The sequence below is a fragment of the Diabrotica virgifera genome, chromosome 6 (assembly GCF_917563875.1).
Source record: "Diabrotica virgifera virgifera chromosome 6, PGI_DIABVI_V3a".
Lineage (NCBI taxonomy): Eukaryota > Metazoa > Arthropoda > Insecta > Coleoptera > Chrysomelidae > Diabrotica > Diabrotica virgifera.
This window is the reverse complement of record NC_065448.1, coordinates 188873524-188896251: the sequence shown is the minus strand read 5'-3', so window position 1 is coordinate 188896251 and position 22728 is coordinate 188873524. Positions and strand designations below refer to the sequence as shown.

The 22728-nt window shown below is 33.7% G+C and overlaps 1 protein-coding gene across 4 annotated transcripts in view; it reads left to right on the top strand.

Moving 5' to 3' along the window:
- LOC114328052 (uncharacterized) overlaps positions 1 to 22728 on the top strand; it is a 314894-nt gene that overhangs the window by 189071 nt on the left and 103095 nt on the right. For all 4 annotated transcript variants that reach the window (XM_050653547.1, XM_028276795.2, XM_028276797.2 and 1 more), the window contains exon 4: positions 18816 to 18968. In XM_050653547.1, coding sequence (XP_050509504.1) covers positions 18816 to 18968 — 153 coding nt within the window. The remainder of the gene's footprint in view (positions 1 to 18815; positions 18969 to 22728) is intronic.

The window sequence follows — 22728 nt, the reverse complement described above, 5'->3', positions numbered from 1 at the left end:
CCTCAACATACAGCCAAACTGTGTAGTCCAAAGGATTAAAATCGCATGACCGAGGATGCCAATGCATCAGAGCTTCTGTAGGTATTTCTACCAATTCATCTATCCAGAAATTGGTTATTTAATTACTTACCTACGACACCTTCAATCAAAATGCGATAGAGCCCCATCGTGCATAAAAAATAAAGCTCTTCGCTTGTTTAGCGTTAAATCTTCTAATACATATTTCGAATAAGTGATCATTTAAAAAATCAAGGTACATTATTTACATCATTTAAATTTTCAGACAAAATATGTATGATAATCTATTAATTTGCTACAGCTACCCAAACATTAACTTTAAATGAGTGTTGGTAATATGATACCCTTTTGACTCGTAGATTCTGATCACACCTGTTGTGTGCACTATGTACGCGCCCTGGTGGCCTCGTTCGTGAACTGAATGCATTATAAACAAGCTGAAAATGCGAGCTTTATCATAACGAAAACTTTGTTTATTTACGTATTTTAATTCGTAATATGGAAAATTGCTATTTCGAAAAGTAGTTTAGAATTAATAACTATGTTTTAATGTGTAATTATATCATTCGAATTTAAATGTTATGAACTATAAAGGTAGTCTTGATCTAAATTTATATTTTATATACCTCGTATAAATTTTTTTTTGTAAGCATTTATTAACAATCAGAATTACATATTCTATGAGTTAATTTGATAACAAGTACAATAACTTCTATCAATGTAGTATTGTACACTAAAATGGCGTTATGAGGTACATCACCCAGCGGTTTCACCTCAGTTTCAGCGAAGATCTATGGGCCATAATCTTCGCAATCTTCTGTTGTATAGTGGCTGCAGTAATGGTACTATTAATTGGTTGGGGTGGCCTTCCAATTTCTCGTGGTGTCTGTTGGCTCTGTCTTGAATTACTGTGCTGATTAACGGGATGTTTAGGTCTGTATGAAGGGTTTGGTTGGAAATGTAGCACGGGGAATTTGTGATGGTGCGTAGAATTTTTGATTGAGTTCTTTGGATAATTTTTGTGTTTGATTTGCTGGCACAACTAACTCCATAGTTCTATACCGTACGGCCATATAGGTTTGATGACTGTTTTATAAATCAGCAGTTTGTTCTCAATTGAGAGTCGAGATTTTCCACCTATAAGCCAATTAATTTCTTTCACTCCCAACTCAATTTGTTTCTTCTTCTTTAAAATGTGTTGTTTCCAGTTTAATTTAGAATCAAGATGAAGCCCCAGGTATTTGACGATGTTCTGTTGTGGTATGTTGACTTGATTAAGGCTAATATTTGGGCATTGGTCTTTCCTTATTGTGAAAGTTATATGTGTTGACTTAGTTTCATTAGCTTTTATCTTCCATTTTTTAACCACTGTCCAATTTGGTCTAGGTGTTCTTGAAGTTTTAATACTGCAGCTCTTGGATCCTCTTCAGTTGCAAATATTGCTGTGTCATCAGCGAAAGTTCCAATGGTGGTTTGTGGAGAGGTTGGTAAGTCGGATGTGTACAGTACATAAAGAAGTGGACCCAATATACTACCTTATGGGACTCCTGATTGAATTTTGTTACGGTTTGATAGTTCATCCTCCACTTTAGTTTCAAATTCTCTGTGATTTAGATATGATTTTAATAAGTCAAAGTATTTGTTGGGTAGGGATTTTTTGATTTTATAACGTAATCCTGGGTGCCATACCTTATCAAATGCTTAGCTGATGTCCAGAAAGCTGCTGTGCAATACTGTTTATTGTCCAAAGCTCTATTAATTACATTTGATATGCGATGGCATTGTTGCACTGTAGAATGACCTTGCCGGAATCCAAATTGGTGTTCTGGGATCCAGTTTTGGAATTCTAGGTCGCTCATAATTCTTTAAGTAACAGCTTTTCAAGAAGTTTTGACAATATTACCAGTAGACTTATTGGGCGGTATGATGAAACATCCGTTAAAGCTTTACCAGGTATAAAATTATTAAAAATTAATTTTAATTATCGTATAAAATTATCGTATAAAATTAATAAAACTTTATATAATATGTTAGTTGCATCATAAATCTTAGAACACGAATAGCTTTTTATGAAGAATAACTTTTCTTCGTCAAATTAAAAATAAAAGTGTTATAAATGAAAATGTTGTTGGTATCCATAATTTGAGAAAAATTTTCAAATATTTTTTTCCATTAGAATTGCACATATCAGACCATAATTTTTTATACCAAACAATATTATTTCATATACTTCGGTTCGCTAAACTCAGACACAACTGGCAAGTGATTTTAGTCAATAACAAAAAAAAATAATTACTAATTAGTTAATAATTACTAAATAATTAGTAATTTTGCCAATTTTGGCAAAATTCGCAAAAAACAAAAAAATTACCTACTAAAATCACTAGCCAGTTGTGTTGAGTTTAGCGAACCGACTCTACAGGGTGTGAAGAAACTCTACCGACAAACGAAGACAGGAGATTCCTCAGATAATTTTAAGAAAATTTAACCACATTCACCTAGTCCGAAAATGCTTCCTAAGGGAGCTAGAGCTCTTTGAAGGTGGCGTCTTGTAATTAGTTTTTCTTAAATACCTCCAGAACGCTTTTAGTTAGAAAAAACGAAAATTGGTACACATATTTATCTTCCAGAGATAAATCGATTCCATCTATGGTGACTGGGTAGTGGTTTTGGGTGGGGCAACGGTTATTTTATCGCATAACTTTTTTGTCTTTAACTTTTAAGCACTTTTGATACTGGATTATTAAATTGTGAGGTATTCTAGTACTAAAAGGTACTCTTGCTTTAAGTTGGTAGGACACACCGTTTTGACAAGTTTTTAAAAGACATGTTTTTAAATAAATATATTTTTCCCTAACTGTAACGGAAATTAAGAAGAAATCCTGCGGCAATTATTCAAAAAGAAGTGACTGATTTTTTGGTATAGGTTTCACTTAAGGGTAATTGCCCTATTTTAAATTACAGGGTGTTAAATTTAAAAAAAACCACTTTTTATACCATCTGAACCATTTATGCTAGAGTAAAAAGACTTTCAGCGATTACCCATGTACGGGTGCTATTTACAAATTTGTATAATTCACCCCCATTTTTCCCCGGAACCACCCCAGAAAACATAAGAATTAATAAATAAAGTGATTTTCTTGGAATCCTTCACACACAATTCCCTTTATTAATATGCTTCATATATCATTTTTTGCACGTTATTATTACCCATGCATGGACACTAAAAGTGTTTTGGGGGGTTGAAATTTTTGTTGTTTTTTGCTTTTTGATCCACATGGGCATATGCTTTATCAATAGTGCTTTTCAAAAATATATATGGTTATTGCAACATCCCTGCGGAAACCACCCCTATCCTTGAAAATATACCTACTGCAGAAACTACCCCTATCCCTTGCCGAGGATGTTTTTACGATTTTCTCATTACCTATGCATTCCTTTTAAACAAAACTTATACAAGATTAAAGACCACTATTTACTCTAAAAATTTGGTCCTATTCATTTTTTTCGTATAAGCAACCGTTACGGCACAGTGGCGCCGTAAACCTCATATAGTCTTTGGCGGGCTCCAGTTTTTGTTTTTTTTTTCGTCATCTGTTCGTTTTATTGATAAAGTACTTATGTAAAATAAAACAACACACTGTAACCTACAAATTACGATGTATGAACATTTTACAATCTTTGCGCCCCAAAGCCACAGTGGTGGCCCAAAATCAATTTTTGCATATTTTCGCCACCTACACGCATTTTATTGCATTAATGCTACCTTAATAGCACAATATTTACCCTTCAGTGGTCGCTAAGCAGTGGCGGATCCAGGAAAGGGTGATGGGGGTGATCACCTCCCCCCCTCTCATACCATGTGATATTATATTTAAAGATTACAAAAATATTCATTTATTTTTATAGAAATACTTATATTATATTATTATTTTTATAAGAATGGCGTACTTTTTATGCTTTAGCGACAGTGGCGGATCCAGCATCGTTAAGAGGGGGGTGCCAATTGGCTAAATTTTTATAAAAATAAATGAATATTTTTATAATCTTTAAATATAATATCACTTGGTTTGAGAGGGGGGTGATCGCCCCCATCACCCCTCCCTGGATCCGCCACTGCTTAGCGACCACTTAAGGGTGAATATTGTGCTATTATATTTATTTATTTATTAAGCGCAACAGGCCTTGTAGGCCTAGGGCTAAAATGTTTACATTTATGATTACATAAATAATATAGTAAATAACTTAATATATCTTACATAACTTATAAATTTTATTTAAATACACTTCAGTCTTTTTATACACTCCTTCTCAATCTCTCTCCATCTCCTTCTGTCCAATGCTAGTTCTTTCCATCTCTCAATGTTACTTTTCTTCAAGTCTTCATATACACTGTCCTTCCATCTTTTCCTTGGCCTGCCTTTCCTCCTCTTTTGTATTGGTCTTCGTGAAAGTACCATTTTTGGCATTCGTTTACTTCCCATTCTCTCTATGTGCCCCAAGTATCGTATTCTCTGTGCTTTGATCGTCGTCGTAATCGTTGGCTCTTGATATAGTTCTTCCAATTCTTTATTGGTTCTTCTTCTCCACTGACCTTCTATTTTCACACCTCCATATATTGCTCTTTGCATTTTTCTCTCCCATCTTTCTAACAGGTCTGTTTCTGACTTTTTGTGCACCCATATTTCGCTTGCGTATGTTACTGTAGGTCTGATAACAGTCTTATAAATTCTTATTTTTGTTTTTCTTGATACGTATTTCGATTTCAATAATGTGCGTAATGCTCCATATTTTTTATTTCCTTTAGCTATTCTTGCCTTTATCTCCCCTTCTTCATGACCATTTTCATCTATTTTGGCTCCCAGGTAAATAATTTCTTTGGCTCTTTTAAACGAGTATGTTTTTTCTCCATCTATTTGTACTATGATGTTATTCTCTTTTTCTTTTTGGATCTCTCCCATTATCATATACTTTGTCTTTTCTTCATTTATTTTAAGTCCGAATTTTTTGGCTTCTGTTATTATGTTTTTCATTAACTTTTGTAGTTCTTTTTTGCTTGTTGCTAATAGCGTCAGATCATCTGCAAATGCTATGCATTGGTGGCCGTTTTTAAATATCGTTTCTTGCATGTTTATTCTGCTTTTCCTGATTATTCCTTCCAATGTTAGATTGAATGCCATTGTTGATAGTGGGTCTCCTTGTCGTAATCCTTCCTTGGTTTCAAACTTTTTGGATGTATATCCTTTCCAAGCTATTTCGTTTGATCATCCTGACAATTTTACTTGGTATCCCCAAATCTTTCATCAGTTCGTACATCTGCTGTCTATTTACTGTGTCGTAAGCCTGCTTAAAGTCTATGAACAAAGCATATAGTACTGTTTTATGTTCGTAACAGGTAGTCTGTATTTCTTTTAAGGCAAATATTTGGTCAGTCGTTGATCTGTTGTTTCTAAAACCTGCCTGGTATTCCCCCAGTATTTTTTCTGAATAATGACAGCCTTTTACTTATACTTTGTGCCAAGATTTTGTAAACTATTTCTAATAGTGCGATGCCTCTGTAGTTTTCGCATAGCATTCTATCACCTTTTTTATGTATAGGGCATATTCTTGCTATGGTCCACTCTTCTGGCATTTTTTCTACTTCCCATATTCTTTTTATCAGATCATATATCTCTTTCTGTAGTCTTTTCCCTCCTGATTTTATCATTTCGGCCGATATTTCTGTTATTCCTGGGCATTTGTTATTTTTCAAGCTCTTTATTTCGTTCTTTATTTCTTGTTCTGTGGGTATTTCTATTGCTATCTGATCATCTTCAATTTCATGGTTTGTTTCCTTTTGTACTTCGCTCTTATTTAGCAGTTCTGTGAAATAGTTTTGCCAGTTTTCCATTATTTTTTCAGGCTCATTAGCAACATCCCTTTATCATCTCTCATATATGGGTTGTTTTTTTGATATCCTCTTTCCATTTTTTTTGCTTCCTGGTAGAATGATCTTATTTCTTTTTTTTTTGAAATTTTTCTTCTATTTCTTTCAGTTTGTTCTCGTTGTATTTTCTCTTTTTGCTTCTACATTTTCTTTTCATGATTTTTCTCAATTCTCTGTATTCTTCTCTAGTGCTTTCTTCGTCATTTGTGAGATTTTTGAGTCTTACTTTTCTTATTGCTTCTGCTATTTCTTGACATTCTTCATCATACCAATCTTTTGTTTTGTGTTTTCTTTTGGTTTTCGCTAGGATTGCTTTACTTGTGTCCAAGAATGCTTCTTTGATATTTTGCCATTGTTTGTCTGGGCTTGACGTTTCTTGTTCCCTGATTAGTCTGTTGGTTATTCCCTGTTCATACTTCTTCTGTGTGTTGTTAACTTTTAGTAGTCCTATGTTAAATTGTTTTCCAATTTTTTCTGTTGTTTTATTGTTTCGCTTTATGTTATGCTCGATTTTATATTCTGCTCTCACCAGGTAGTGGTCAGAGTTACAGTCCGCTCCTCTCATGCTCTTTACATTTATTACATTGTTTGCATGCTTCTTCTCTATTAAAATATGGTCTATCTGATTTGCTGTCTTCTTATCAGGGGAAATCCACGTTCCTTTATATATATCTTTTCGGCGTAATTGTGTGCTTCTTATCACCATTTGCCTTTCTGTTGCAAAGCCTATTATTCTTTGGCCATTATCGTTCGACACCTCATGCTTACTATATTTCCCTATTATGTGTTCGTATATATTCTCTCTTCCTACTTTGGCGTTGCAGTCTCCCATTATTATTTTGATATCAAACCCTGGTAATTTTTCATATTCTCTTTCCAATTGCTCGTAGAATTCATCTTTTTCTTCTTCGGTGGTATCTTCAATCGGTGTGTGTACATTTATTATACTTATGTTTCGTTTGTCCCCTTTTAATCTTATTGTGCATAGTCTATCTGATATTGGTTGGAATGCCATTACTCTTTCCTTCCATTTTCGCTGTATTATAAAACCTGTTCCTAACCTTCTGGTTTCTCCCCCGCTTTTAAAGAATACCACGTCTTCTATTTCTACTATTTCTGTTTCCAATTGTTTTGTCTCTTGTAAAGCTATTATTTCTACGTTATATCTTTTAATTTCTCTAATTAATTCTTTGAGTTTTCCTGTTTCGTATGTGCCTCTTACATTCCATGTACCCAAGTTGACTTTAGTTTTCTTTTTGTTATCTTTACTTATTGCCTTGTCCATTGCCTGCGTCGTTTCCTTCTTATTTATCCCTGTTGCAAACTGTATCTTGTCATTTTTCGGCTTTTCTTTTTTATTGCTGTCTTGATTTGTTCTATTTCCATAGTTCGTAATCCTATTCTTTGCATTTTTCGTCGTCATTTGTTTCCTTTCATTGCTATTGCTTAGTTTTTTGCTTTGGTCTCTACCACCAACGTTTGGTTCATTCCATCCCAGCGCCATATTTCATGATCGGCATATATTTTCTTATACCCTACTTTCACTTTTCTCCCTTCCTTTCTAAGTTCTTGCGCTTTTTGTCTGACATGTTTCTGTACAATTCTGTCGTTCTTTGATAGGTCATCGTTGATATAAACTAGACCTTCTTCTCGATTTCTCAATTTGGTTTTGTTTCGCATGATTTTTCTTTTATCTTCTTCCTTTTCAAGCTCAACCAGACAAACTTTTTCTCCTAACTTCAGAGCCTTCTCTATTTGTACATCTACTTTTAATTCTGTCTGCATAAAATTTTTCATTGCATGTTTTAGGATATCTGGCCCATTTGTATCTATGTTCAATCCCTGTATAATTATATTTTTCCGCCTTTTTTGATTTTCTAAACTTTCAAGCCGTTCTTCTATTTGATAAACTGCCTGTTTTAGTTTCGTGTTTTCTTCTCTTAATGTTACATTCTCCTGGCGTAGCTCTCTTATTTCATCTCTATATTCTTTCTGCTCTCTACGCATCTCGCTAAGTTCTCTTGATTGTTCCTCGATTTTTAGACTTACTCCTGCCATCATTTCCATCATTTTTTGTATATTCTCCTCCATTTTCTCCTTTCTGTAGGAGGGAGATCTGCTTATTTTTCGACTTTTGTTAAAAGCCCGTTCCAATTCTTCCTCTTTTCTCTTCTTGTCGTTTTCGTCTGTCGTGGTACCGTCACTTTCTGTTCGAAATAATAGCTCTTCGTATTTTTTATCTTCTCTGCTCATTACAACTGGTTCGTTTTACTGCGATAAAGGTCTCGTTCGGACTATCTCCGCGGAAACTTAACCTTTCTCAGTGTAGCGTCTTACTTTTTTTCTTTTTTTTTTGATAAAATTATATTGAGCAGTATATACTATTTCGCTCCTCCCTACTTACAGGACTCCCCTGTCGACTTGGCAACACCGCGTTCCAATCAAACAAGATTCCACTTCGAATATCGTAATATCGATGACGTTTTATTTGTTTATGTGTTACGCTTACCTTTGATTTTTGCCAATTTGGAGCACAATTTCAATATTTAGTTTATTATTTTTCGTTCAGCGCGAAGATTACTCACTTAACTTCACACTTTAGCGTTTGCTGTAATTGATTTACTCTGCATTTCGCGAAAAACGGGTTTAATGCAGGAGCAAAACACAATTAACATTTACACACTCAGCGCAACGTTGCCAAACGATTTTTTGGTATAGGTTTCACTTAAGGGTAATTGACCTATTTTAAATTACAGGGTGTTAAATTTAAAAAAAAAACCACTTTTTATACCATCTGAACCATTTATGCTAGAGTAAAAAGACTTTCAGCGATTACCCATGTACGGGTGCTATTTACAAATTTGTATAATTCACCCCCATTTTTCCCCGGAACCACCCCAGAAAACATAAGAATTAATAAATAAAGTGATTTTCTTGGAATCCTTCACACACAATGCCCTTTATTAATATGCTTCATATATCATTTTTTGCACGTTATTATTACCCATGCATGGACACAAAAAGTGTTTTGGGGGGTTGAAATTTTTGTTGTTTTTTGCTTTTTGATCCATATGGACATATGCTTTATCAATAGTGCTTTTCAAAAATATATATGGTTATTGCAACATCCCTGCGGAAACCACCCCTATCCTTGAAAATATACCTACTGCAGAAACTACCCCTATCCCTTGCCGAGGATGTTTTTACGATTTTCTCATTACCTATGCATTCCTTTTAAACAAAACTTATACAAGGTTAAAGACCACTATTTACTCTAAAAATTTGGTCCTGTTCATTTTTTTCGTATAAGCAACCGTTACGGCACAGTGGCGCCGTAAACCTCATATAGTCTTTGGCGGGCTCCAGTTTTTGTTTTTTTTTTCGTCATCTGTTCGTTTTATTGATAAAGTACTTATGTAAAATAAAACAACACACTGTAACCTACAAATTACGACCTATGAACATTTTACAATCTTTGCGCCCCAAAGCCACAGTGGTGGCTCAAAATCAATTTTTGCATATTTTCGCCACCTACACGCATTTTATTGCATTAATGCTACCTTAATAGCACAATATTTACCCTTCAGTGGTCGCTAAGCAGTGGCGGATCCAGGAAAGGGTGATGGGGGTGATCACCTCCCCCCTCTCATACCATGTGATATTATATTTAAAGATTATAAAAATATTCATTTATTTTTATAGAAATACTTATATTATATTATTATTTTTATAAGAATGGCGTACTTTTTATGCTTTAGCGACAGTGGCGGATCCAGCATCGTTAAGAGGGGGGTGCCAATTGGCTAAATTTTTATAAAAATAAATGAATATTTTTATAATCTTTAAATATAATATCACTTGGTTTGAGAGGGGGGTGATCGCCCCCATCACCCCTCCCTGGATCCGCCACTGCTTAGCGACCACTTAAGGGTGAATATTGTGCTATTAAGGTAGCATTAATGCAATAAAATGCGTGTAGGTGGCGAAAATATGTCAAAATTGATTTTGGGCCACCATTGTGGCTTTGGGGCGCAAAGAATGTAAAATGTGCATAAGTCATAACTTGTTGTTTTATTTTACATAAGTACTCTATCAATAAAACGAACAGGTGACGAAAAAAAAAAACAAAAACTGGAGCCCGCCAAAGCATACCTGAGGTTTACGGCGCCACTGTGCCGTAACGGTTGCTTATACAAAAAAAAATGAATAGGAACTAATTTTTAGAGTAAATAGTGGTCTTTAACCTTGTATAAGTTTTGTTTAAAAACAATGCATAGGTAATGAGAAAATCGTAAAAACATGCTCGCCAAGGGATAGGGGTAGATTCTGCAGTATATTTTCAAGGATAGGGGTAGTTTCCGCAGGGATGTTGCAAAATTATATATATTTTTGAAAAGCACTACTGATGAAGCATAGGGTAACGGGTACAGTTGTTGGCCGGTCACTAGTGATTGGCCACTTTCACAAAAATCCGAAATATTAAGATTTTGAGAAAGTATAAGGAAATAAATGTATTTGCATTGCAATTCGGCAACATTGCTATATATTTGGTCTAGCCATTATCTCTCTCAGTTAATATTGTCTAGTTGTGACAGCGTGTGTTGTTCGAAGCTTAACAGGTGCATCCAGTTTTAAGAGTTTTTTAAAGAATTTGTTAAGGAAGGCCATTCATGAGGTGAGTTATCTTGGCTAATAATGTTGTGTATCTGCTTATATTAATGTTTTGTGATGATTTAGTGGGGTACATCTTACGTTATCGGTGGTTTTAATAGTAAGGTTATAATTTTTTGGCGGTAAATTTTAGTGGCCAAGCACCGTATCTTAAATATGTCCGCATTATAATGATTGGCCTACCGGCCAATTACTGTACCTACTTTAAATTAAATTATTTATTATAATTTAGGCTCTTTTAGCTTAGTTTGGCCCAACACAACATATTTCAAGCATTTTTTCTTATTTTTTATGGCAATAACTAGTGGTTGGCCGACTGCCAATCACTAAACCACAGGGTGGCCAATAACTGTAATGTGTAATAAGAATATCTTTTTTTGTCCTGATTCGTTTTTATGAAATTACAATTATTTTAGTTGTTATAAAATTAATGCCAATGCGGGCAATCTGAATCAAATTTGAAACGTCCGTATTGTAGATAACATTATTAGATACTATTAAATGATTTTTATTTTTAGAATAAAAAATGCCAAATATCCGGAAAGATAAAACGTATCACAAAAAATATAGAGAACAAGACCTTCAGCCTGCTTTTCAGGCCATAGAAAATGGCATGAGCCAACGGAAAGCCGCTGAACAATTTAATGTGCCAAGAGCAACACTGCAGTTTAGAGCAAGCGAAAAATTTAATGAAAAAACTAACCTTGGTCCCAAGAGAATCGTTTAAAGAATTGGATCGTAATATGCCAAGACAAAGGTTTTCCAGTAGAGTGGAAAATATACAAGACTCGGTTAAAGGTTTTCTTGATGCAAATCCACGTGCTAATCCTTTTACTGACAATCGGCCCGGAAGAGGTTGGTATAGATCCTTTTTAAAGAGACATCCAGATTTAAGCGAGCGAACTCCAGAAGCGGTAACAGCAGCAAGTTCAGTTGTGTCTGAAAAAGATATAAGAAAATGGTTCACCGGTGTTCAAGAATATTTACACCGTAAACGTTACATTGATATTCTTCAAGATCCTTCACGTGTTTTTAATGGGGATGAAATCTGCTTCCTCTTGTGTCACAAAAATAAACGAGTGTTGGCTGTAAAGGGAAGCAAAAATGTATATCAAATAGAACATCACTTCAAAGTTAATTTGGCGGTTATGTTTAGATTTGCAGCATCTGAAGAAATAACAGCACCGATGATTATTTACCCATACAAACGACTTCCTAGCAATGTTATGAATTCAGTTCCTCGAGAATGGGGCATAGGCTGTAGCGATACGGGATGGATCAAGAATGAAAACTTCTATGAATACATAGGAAACGTAACCCCCTCTGTGGCGCAGTGGTAAGAGCGCCTACCTTTGAAACGAAAGGTCGGGAGTTCGAATCCTACCCGGGTCAGAAATTTTTCATTTATTATAAATTAATAAATGAAAAATAGTTTCTGTCCTTGTGGGATCGGTACTCACCGGAGGGACCGCAGACGTTCGGAAACAATTAGCGTCTCTTTGCAAAGACAATGACGTCGACTTTGCAAAGTAACAAGACACTTACTCAACACACACACTACACATTACTCCCCTGACTTAGTGATAAGTTATACAATTACGTGGCTAAAGGTTCTAGTTCTAAACCAAAGCCAGAATCAGAGAAAAAAAACATAGGAAACGTCTTATATAAGTACCTAGTTGCAAAAAACACTAAATTTCCAGTTATTTTGTTCGTTGATGGACATAAAACTCACTTAACTATTCAAACCAGTAAATTATGCTCAAAGTTACAAATTATTTTAGTGGCATTATATCCCAATGCGACCAGAATTATACAGCCTGCAGATGTTGCTGCATTTAAACTATTAAAGGCAAATTGGAACCGGGCAGTATTAAAGTTTAGACGAGAAAACCCAAACAAAAAGATACTATTGTCACAGAAGATACAATGACTTCAGATATTCAATCGACATCCGATAATCTGCCTTTAGTAAATCAAGACAACTGATTATATAAAGAAATTGACACCTCAATTGACAAATTCTTTTTTGGCCAAAAACCCCAGAAAGAAAGGGTAAAAAGCAAACAGAACGGTTGCCTTTCGTGCTCACTTCTTCAGATCTTCAAAATGCAGAGAGGCGTAAAATTGAAGAGAAACACGAACAAGAAAAAATAAAATTAGAACGGAAACAAAAGCGAATTGACGCAAAAGCAAACAATAAAGGTAAACAAAATAAAGAAACCAAGAAGAAAGTAATAAAAAAAATTGCCACAAGAGCCAATTCCGAGAGCAAAAAATGTCAAAATGTTGTGAAGAATAAAGAAAATGTTACACTAAATACAGGTGATATTGTAGATACAAATACTTTTAAATCAGACACACTTCTTGATCATACAATTAAAAGCACTACTTTGAGAAATGGAGTTAGAGTACATATACCAGAAGTGATTAACGCCAAAGAAAACCACGAACTGCCACGGAACCAATTTCCTGATTCTGTAGAGGAAAACGCTATTCTGCCCTCAATTGATAACGTATATTTTGATGTCTCCAACAATAAGAATTCATCAAATTTGAGGACTACTTCCCAAAGCAAATGTACAAATTTGGAAACCAGCAAAGAAAAACGTGCTGGTGAGTCGGCTAAAAGAAAGTTGTTTTTCGAAACAGAGGGATATCCAGAACATGAAGAAATACAAATTCTCTCAGATATATTGGTGAAACAATCAGACAACACCAACATGTCTGTAAATAATAATCTTTTGTATACAGGATTGTGCTATTCTTGTTCCTAAAATATTCCTAAATCAAAAGTTGGAATAAAATGTTTATTTTGTGTCAGAGGCTCCCATATTGGTAGTTGTGTTAAAAAACAACAAGAAATTGAATATCTAAATAGTTTTGTGTGCCCCAACTGCACAAATAAAAAAATAAAATTAGGAATTTTATGAGTGGCCAATAACTGTAATTCTATATGCCAATTACTATGTTTGCATGGCCAATAACTGTGTAATTTTGTATGTTTTTAAATTTGTGTTAATTTTTTATGTACATTATTATTTTTACTAAAATACGCTGAGTTTTTATAAAATTTGATATTTCATCGTTATTAAAAAACCCTTACAAAATATTTCACATTAAAATATACCAATTTACAATTTTAATTCAATTTGAAATCCCTTAAGTGGCCAATCACTGTACCCGTTACCCTATGCCCATATGGATCAAAAAGCAAAAAACAAAAAAAAAATTTCAACCCCCATTTTATTTATTTTTTTTGGCTACAGGGGTTGCACTAAGAAATAGCTTTTAGTGTCCAGGCATGGGTAATAATAACGTGCACAAAATGATATACGAAGCATATTAATAAAGGGCATTGTGTGTGAAGGATTTCAAAAAAATCACTTTATTTATTAATTCTTCTTTTTTTTTGGGTGGTTCCGGGGAAAAATGGGGGTGCATTATACAAATTTGTAAATAGCACCAGTACATGGGTAATCTCTGAAAGTCTTTTTACTCTAGCATAAACGGTTCGGATGGTATAAAAAGGGGTTTTTTAAAATGTAACACCCTGTAATTAAAAAAAGGGCAACTACTCTTGTGAAACCTATACCAAAAAATCAATCAATTATTTGTGAATAATTGCCGCAGGAGTTCTTCTTAATTTCGGTTACAGTTAGGGAAAAATACATATTTTTTTAAAACATCTTTTTAAAAACTTGTCAAATTTGGGGCGCCACCCCCGCTAAACGGTGGATGATAGACAGATGCTGTCGGGAAATAAATCTTAGAAAATATAGTCCTCTTCATATTTCTATAAAGGAAATTTTTTGTAAAAGGTACAGGAAGGGCTACGTTCCGCAAAAACCACAAATTACCCCCTTTAAAGGGGTGAAAAGGGGGGTTACGGGGAGAAATTTTTTCAGGAAAAGTTAGTCTTATAATAAGCACCCCTTGATATACCAGAAAAAAAAATAAAACCGGACGTGTGTCCATTTTGCAAGGTTCAACCATTGTTTCCTACACTAAAAGGTATGCGATAAAATATCCGTTGATCTACCCAAAACGGACGCATATGACCGGTACTAGAAATTCACAATTAATAAAATCGATTCATCTCTGGAATATAAATAAATGTACCAATTTTAGTTTTTCTAAATAGTTTTTTTTTTATTGAAATTTTTTTTTGATATTCAAACAACGAAAAATTTTCAAATCAATTTTTTTAGAAAACGGTGTATCCTATCGACTTAAAGTAAGAGTACCTTTTAGTACTCTAATGCCTTACATTTTAATAATCCAGACTCAAAAGTGCTTAAAAATTGAAAACAAAAAAGTTATGCGATAATATATCTGATGCCCTACCCAAACGGACGCCTATGACCGGTATTAGAAATTTGCAATTAATGAAATCGATTTATTTCTGGAAGATAAATATATGTACCAATTTTCGTTCTTCTAAATAGAAGCGTTCTGGAGATATTTAAGATAAACTAATTACCAGACGCCATCTTCAAATAGCTCTAGCTCCTTTAGGAAGCATTTTCGGACTAGATGAATTAGGGAATCCAACGATCTGTCAAACTATTCCAATGTCTGGCGGCTGGCATGCAATACATTGAAGGCATATTGTAGTATAATGTTATTTTAGTATTTTAAAGTACTTTTCGTATTTTATGTCCGTGTAAGTATTGCTAAATACTTCTGTGACATAGTAAAAAATATTGCTTACGTCAATAAACTTTAATAACTAGGTAAAAAGTTTTAACTAAGTAACGTGGAAGATTGAAGAAAGCTAGGTTAACAAATTTTATGTTTTATAAGTTTAATAAAAAATAATATTGAGCATCCCTAAAATACATTTTAGGTAAAATCATCGGGGTAATATTATATTTTATTATTTTAGGTACCTAGTAATACCACATTGTATCTTAAATTTGAAATTTTAATTTAAATAAAGTATCCAATAAAATCGCTTGTGTGCAGTGTTGCCAGAGAAATTTTTGTAAATGCACCGGAATGACTGGAATAGTGACAAAAAGTACTAAACCAACACATTTTGTACAAAAACTTAAAAAAACGTCGTTATATTATTTGAAGCAAATTTCTTATTTCATAAAATTTTAGGTTTTTACTTTAGGAGACTTTAGTATCAAACGTTTGGTTGTTAATTGTATCAAATTGGTACAATTGTAACAACTCTGGCAACGCTGAATTGCCTGCCATACGTCCTGTCATTAAAAATCACGCTGTTTGGATTGTCTAATTGGGTAAAATTATCTGAGGAACCTCCTGTCTTCATTTGTCGGTAGAGTTTCTGAACACCCTGTATTTTAATTTCATAACAAATGGAACAGTACATTTATCATAAAGGGTAGACCGCATACTCGTAAATATATACCTACTTAATAAATTATTGCTTTTAAAATATACTCAAATTGTATTTTTGAACATCTTATTTATTTTATATAATAATTAAATTCCCTATCAAATGTCATTGATGTTTTATTAATACTTAATTTAAAATTTAGTTTGACATTCACGAAGTGTCAAACTCAAATGTAAATAAACTATGCTTTGCTGAACAAATTGAGATTAAATAATAATTCAAAATAACCAGATATTGTTAAAATTATTCAAATTCATTAATTACAAACGTCACATAATATAGGTACCTTGTTGTGCATTACTTCAATGGTTTTTAATTTCAAAAATATTTTATATAGGTACAATATATAACGTGAATTTACAAATAAATTAAAGGAATAAACGGTTTACTTACACAAGATTCGATATTTGATGTAAGATGTAAGAAGGTAGGTAATAAATTGATTTTTTATAGTCACACAAAAATACGACAGCGCTTGTTCAATTCTGGAAGAGAAATGTCAAACATTTGTAAAACTACTAGTTAATTATTACCAGTCTACTCGTAACTTATTGAGTTTGATGTTTAGCTTTTTGAAAAGTAGCCTACTTCCTAATCAACCATTTGAGCTGACGTTTAGTGCGTCGGTAGGAAATAACCGGATTGTGACGTCACATTTTAGATTTTGAGGTCGATTATCTCGAAGACGGTTAGAGATATCGAAATGCCGTTTTCAGATTTGAATTCAGAAGGCCAAACTACATAAGAATCCATCGATAAACCTGCTCTAAGTATTGCAGGAGCGGCAATGCAATAACACACACTTTTGCAAATTTATAAACGAAAAGTTTTCGTTGAAAATTTGGATGGAGGGATCTCCTTTCTTGCATTCACAGAAATCCACTATAACAAGTAGATCATCTGCCAAAATTTTTGGACGTGTCTGTAATAATAAGGAAGGATATAGCTGCTGCTCTTTAAATGTCTGCCAAGTACTTAAAGAAGACGTATTTGTTTGCTTTGCCATATTCCTTACTTCCTGAAAATGGCTACTTTCGAGACTAATTTTTTCACTTTCGGGACGCTTTTTTACTTTCGGGACGATTTTGAGTAGCTAGGTAACGGCTTTGACAATAACATCAACTTTGTATTTTATTATAACAACGCTTGTCATTTAAGATTGGTGTGTGTTTTTCGTTCAGTTTTTCGTTTTTCAATTCCAAGAAATGGAAATCAGCAGAGAAAGTGGAGCCGAAACGATTCCAGATGAGATTAGGGAAAACAAATAGCAATGTAAATAATTGTTATAATTGTGTTATTAATATTCATAAGTATATTTTTCTAATGTTGAATTAACGAGATTAACTTTAAAGTGTTTAATAAAAGTTCATAAGTAAAGCTTATCCATATATTTTTTAACATACAAAACGGCAGCAGAAAAAATATTGTACTGAACACGATCCCAAAGTGATTTTACGAGACACAGGATTCCAGGACTCGCCTACGGCTCACCCTGGAACGTTCCTACTCGTCTCGTAAAATCACTTTCGGAACTTGCTACGTAAATTACTACATTTATTATCACATTCCCAGTTTCTCGACAACGTCATTCAACGGCTCTAATTTTTTTTAATTGGTAAGTTTAAGTTTCTTCTAGGAAACTTTTCTGCGTAACGCGTAAAAGCTGCACAAGTGTTTCCTAAACACTCGCTAAGTTTAATAACATGTCGGTATATTCAACACTTAGGTAAATTTTGATTAAGAATATCTAATTTTACAAATAACAAGGTTTTAAAAGTCTTAGAGAAAATCAGGATATAACTATTTGAACTTTATCATTACTTTATACCAGCATCGGTTAATACCTCCTAATTTCCATATCAAAGTATCCAGAAAACGGTAAGTACACAGAAGAGTTTTGGCAAGAGTATTTTTTTGATGTAAAATTCATGATGGTTGACATAAAAGTTTTATTAATAATTCTACCCTTAAAAAGTTAGGTTCAAAAATACTTGGTCCGCACGTTGTAACTAATGCCCTCCATGAGAGTTAGATCTAAAAAAATGGTGGGAAATACATAAACATATTAAGGATAGACAAGGCATACTGACCAAAAAAATAGCGCAACGCGTAATATCGAAAGTGCGAATTGCCATGATGGTTGCCGACCTTTTAGAGCATATGGCACATATAAAAGAAGATCAATACTCTCTATAAAATGAAGAGCATGAATTATAAACTATTTTTAAAAATGAATACCCATTTTCAATTTCGTTGCAAAAGGAAAATACAGCCGCATCATATTCTAGTCCAATCAGAGAGTGCAGCAAGCACCTCTACCGGTTTCGAAACTTATTAATCTCTCATCAGGAGGCACATATGTTGCTCTCTGTGATCCAACCAAAACAAACTCAGGCGTGCAGTCCCGGATTGCAACGAAGGAAATGGCATAGATGCCCTAACGGCAACTGCTAGCAAAAGACTAAGTTTTCATTTTAATGGCATATAAAACAACATAATGTTGCTCTATATCCCACCAGTCTGAAAACAATGGGAACCTTCTCTGGTTACACCTCCGAGGCTTCTACAATTTGCAAGCCATACGGATGCTGAGACTAAGGAAGATGAGGGAATTTTACAATTTATAATTCACGTCCCATCTGCTCAGCGCGGTAAAGTTCCAACGAGAATGGTTCCCTTCGTACTCCTTAGTCTTTTAAACTATTTTTACTCTACACATTTCCATTATAATATAAGTTATTAACTCGTTAAATTTTACTTTATATTGTAAAGCTATACTTACCAAATTTAATATAGGTTTAGATTACTACACATTCGTTTTATTTCCAGATTAGGAAACTCAGCTAACCAAAGAATCGCTTTTGTGTCACCTCAAAGTGATAACTACTATCTAAGAAGACCGAACCGTAAAACCGATTATAAGGTTTTCCACAAAATACCATCGTCTTCCCTTCTTCTCACCAGTTACGATCCCTTTTATAGGTAAGCCAATAAATTTAATTAAATAAAATAATTCTACATTCCCTTTTGGGACATATACATATACAGGGTGAATTATCACTAAAGGAACGAAAAGTTACAGCGAAATTGAAAAATATTAAAAAAATACATTAACGGTTTTTTATGCTGTTAAAATTTACATTTAAAATTATTTTGAAATATACAGAGGGTGTCCCAATAAATTGCGGAGTATCAAAGTGACATTTTTTCTTATGGAACAGCATGTATTTTATTGCCTTTTCTAATTGTCCACAAAAATTAATTACAGTTTCATAAGGGTTCTCTATACTTAAGTATAGAGTGTTATGAGTTATTTCCACTTTTCTTAAAATGTAAAGTTTTAAAGGAAGGCTCATTCTCAACTTATTTGGTTGAAAAGAGTCGAAAACAAAGAGAAAAAACGAAAAAAACTTCTATGAGCAAAAGCCACAAGAATTATTTAAGCGGAATATAGGTTGTTCAATATTAGAATCTTGACATCAATTATTAGAATGCGAACGGGCCATTGCCACACACCAGACCATTTGTTTAAAACCAATTGTAGTGATACAATGTTACTTGAATGCCCAACTAACAAAACAAATCAATTTGATCTGTATCAGGAACTTGTTAATATAGGAAGTCCAACCCCCATTTCAATACAAAATCTCCTACATAATATTAATGACCAAAGCTTAAGAAAGATCAATTTTATTTTAATCTGTCAATTCATTATTTTTTTAGAAGCCATTTGGTATCGATGTGTCACAGTATTTTTTACAATGGAAATAATCAAGTATCGTGCAGTGAGTGAATTTTTATTTCTTGAAGATTTAAAAGCAAAGAAAATTTATGAACGAATATCGAAAGTGTATAAGGGCTCTCAGACTTTCATTATCACAGTAGAAAGATGAGTTGCTCAATTTAAACGTGGTCGTTCATGCCCTGAAGGCGATCCACGTCAAGGACGGTCAAAAACAGAAATAACACCAGAGATCGTAGAAAAAACACAGGACATGGTATTGGAAAATGTCAGGCTAATTGGCTCGGCCAAGGCCCAGGGCCGCGCCGTCTACGTATGCAATGTGTGCGGAGCAGAGCAATTAAGGGACGCCACTAGATTTGTTTCAAAAATTTTACGCCGGTTAAAACAACACTTACCCATTTATCGACCTTCGCTCCTTGGCATCCTATATAACTCAAGTTCAAAGGTAGGCACATTACGTATTAATTTATACAATCTGCATACACAAAAAATCATTCACACACATGCAGTCATCAAGCCACCGGTCATTTAGAATTTATGCTTTAAAGCTATTGTACAAAAATTTGGCAGAAATTTATGATGCTTTATGTCATAGAACACATTCGGATAAATTTGATCTTGATCCAAAATATCAAGCTAGATGTTTAGTAGATAAAATATCAACATTTATATTAATCTACTCAGTCAACATATGATATGGTATGTAGTTCCGATGAAAGTTCGTGAGCAAAATTTTACAATCAAAAATATTGAATATGCAGCCTGCGTTAAATGTTTTAAAACAGTTAAAACAATTCTTGCTTGGGTTTCGGACAGATAGCAAATTTAATTTTGTTATTACCGCAGCTAATGAAACTGCAGAGAGACTGGATGTGGAGCTCAGTTTTCAACCAGCCACAGCTACGGCGCCGGCGTCAGCGTCGCAGCTACGGAACAAACGCAAACAGTTCGATTACGAACATAAAGACGAACTGATTTTGGATCCTAAAATAATGTCATACAAAGTTCATTTCTTTTATTGTGTTCTAGACCAAGCACTAATTTCAGTAAATGAAAAATTTTCCATATTGGGAAATCACATCGATTCTTTCAAATTTTTATACAGTGCTAGTCAAAAGTCTGGTCTCTCCCTCGTATCTTGTAAACGATTATACTTATAATCGTGAAATTTGGAAAGACGAAATAAACGCCTGTAGGCTCAGAGACATGTTAACAATAGACCAGGTTTGTTATATCTCGATTCTCAATGCATCGGGATGTAACGCCAATATCAAGTACCGTGGTCTAGCTATCTTTTTCTGTCGTGCGAGTGTGACCGTATTTACTAAGAGGTGGGAGTAATGGAACGACACAAACACAGAGGCGGCGGCCATCATATGCTAGAGATAAAAATCTAAGCGCCGGTAGAGAGAGATAGATAGACCACACCTACCCGACCTGCTCCGAGTTATGCTAGTTTTCAGAACTGGCCTAATCTACTTGATATTATATTTAAGTGTAGGCTTCACAATTAGTTATGACAGGTGACGTAATCGTGACAGATGACGTTACAGCGCCACTATGACAGATAATTTGAAATAGGCCCTTGTGGCAAGTGTTATCCCGTTTGCAAGGTACTAAAATTATTTATTCAGTCATACTCATTCTGTTTCAGTTTAAGTTGATTTTGATGAATAAATTAAATAAATACTAAAATTGTAGTTTTGCATTTAATTAGTAAAAATTCAAACGCCCGCCTATGGTTACTTATCAAAAATGTTGAAGTTGACGTAAAAACAACTAGAGAATTGAAAAACAACTTTTTTGACAAGTAACAAAAGGCTGGCGTTTGAATTTTTATTAATTAAATGCTTAACTAAAATTTTAATATGTATTTAATTTATTCATCAAAATAAGCTTAAACTCAAATAAAATTAGTATGATTATAGTTATTTTCAATACCTTTCAAACGAGGTATCACTTGCCATAAGGTCCTATTTAAAATTATCCGTCACAGTGGCTCTGTAACGTCATCTGTCACTATTACATCATCTGTTATGACTATTTCAGAAGCCTACGTCCGTTTATTTCCTCCCTCCAAATTTCCCTATTATAAGTAAAACCGTTCAAAAGATACCAGGGGGGACCGAGCTTTTGACTAGAACTGTATAATGTAAACATTACAGAAAACTCACGATTAAATCTTTTTTGTAGAAATTTGTAAAAAAATTAGATTTAATGCTCATCTAGATATAAGTAGCGTGAAATGATTTGTTTGAAGAAATTATATAGTCGAGGAAATGAAGCTGAAAAAATGGCAAAACCTCGCAATTTTTTCGTCCAGCATCGATTTTTTACAAAAATTTGGGAATAGGCTCATTACACCCTCTAGTTCATTTTCTATATTGAGCCGTTGTACGCCTTTGGTTTTTTAAGGGTGAAAACTACCCCTAATTGTAAAAAATTATAAAATAATATTTTAAACTTTAATATTGTCAACAATTGGTTCTTATTAGTTACATAATGATTGTTTTATGCTTTAAGATATACTATCATAATATTTCAACCCTTAAAACCAGCCTTGTTAGAGCTATAAAAAAAAAATTTACTTATCCTAAAAGAATAATTTCGGCTTGCATCGATTTACATAAAATTTGGGATTAAGATCGTCTCATCCTGTACTTCATATTCTATATCATGCTTAAGGGCGTTGATTATTTTTAGGGGTGTAAACTACCCCTTATTGTCAAAACTTATATAAAAATATTGTAAACTTTAATAGGGGTTAAATTTCAACCCTTAAAAACCACCCTTAATAACATTACGGTATTTATAAGCAGATATTTTAATAGATCTATACAGAACAAAAAAGTAAAATTAAAGAATTACAAAAACATTTATTTACACAAAAATACTAATTTACAAATTTTTACAAATACAAATACAAATAGTTTTTTAGTCATCTTCCAGTATACGAACCGGTTCTGTGGTATTATACATGCATTGAAAATTATCCAT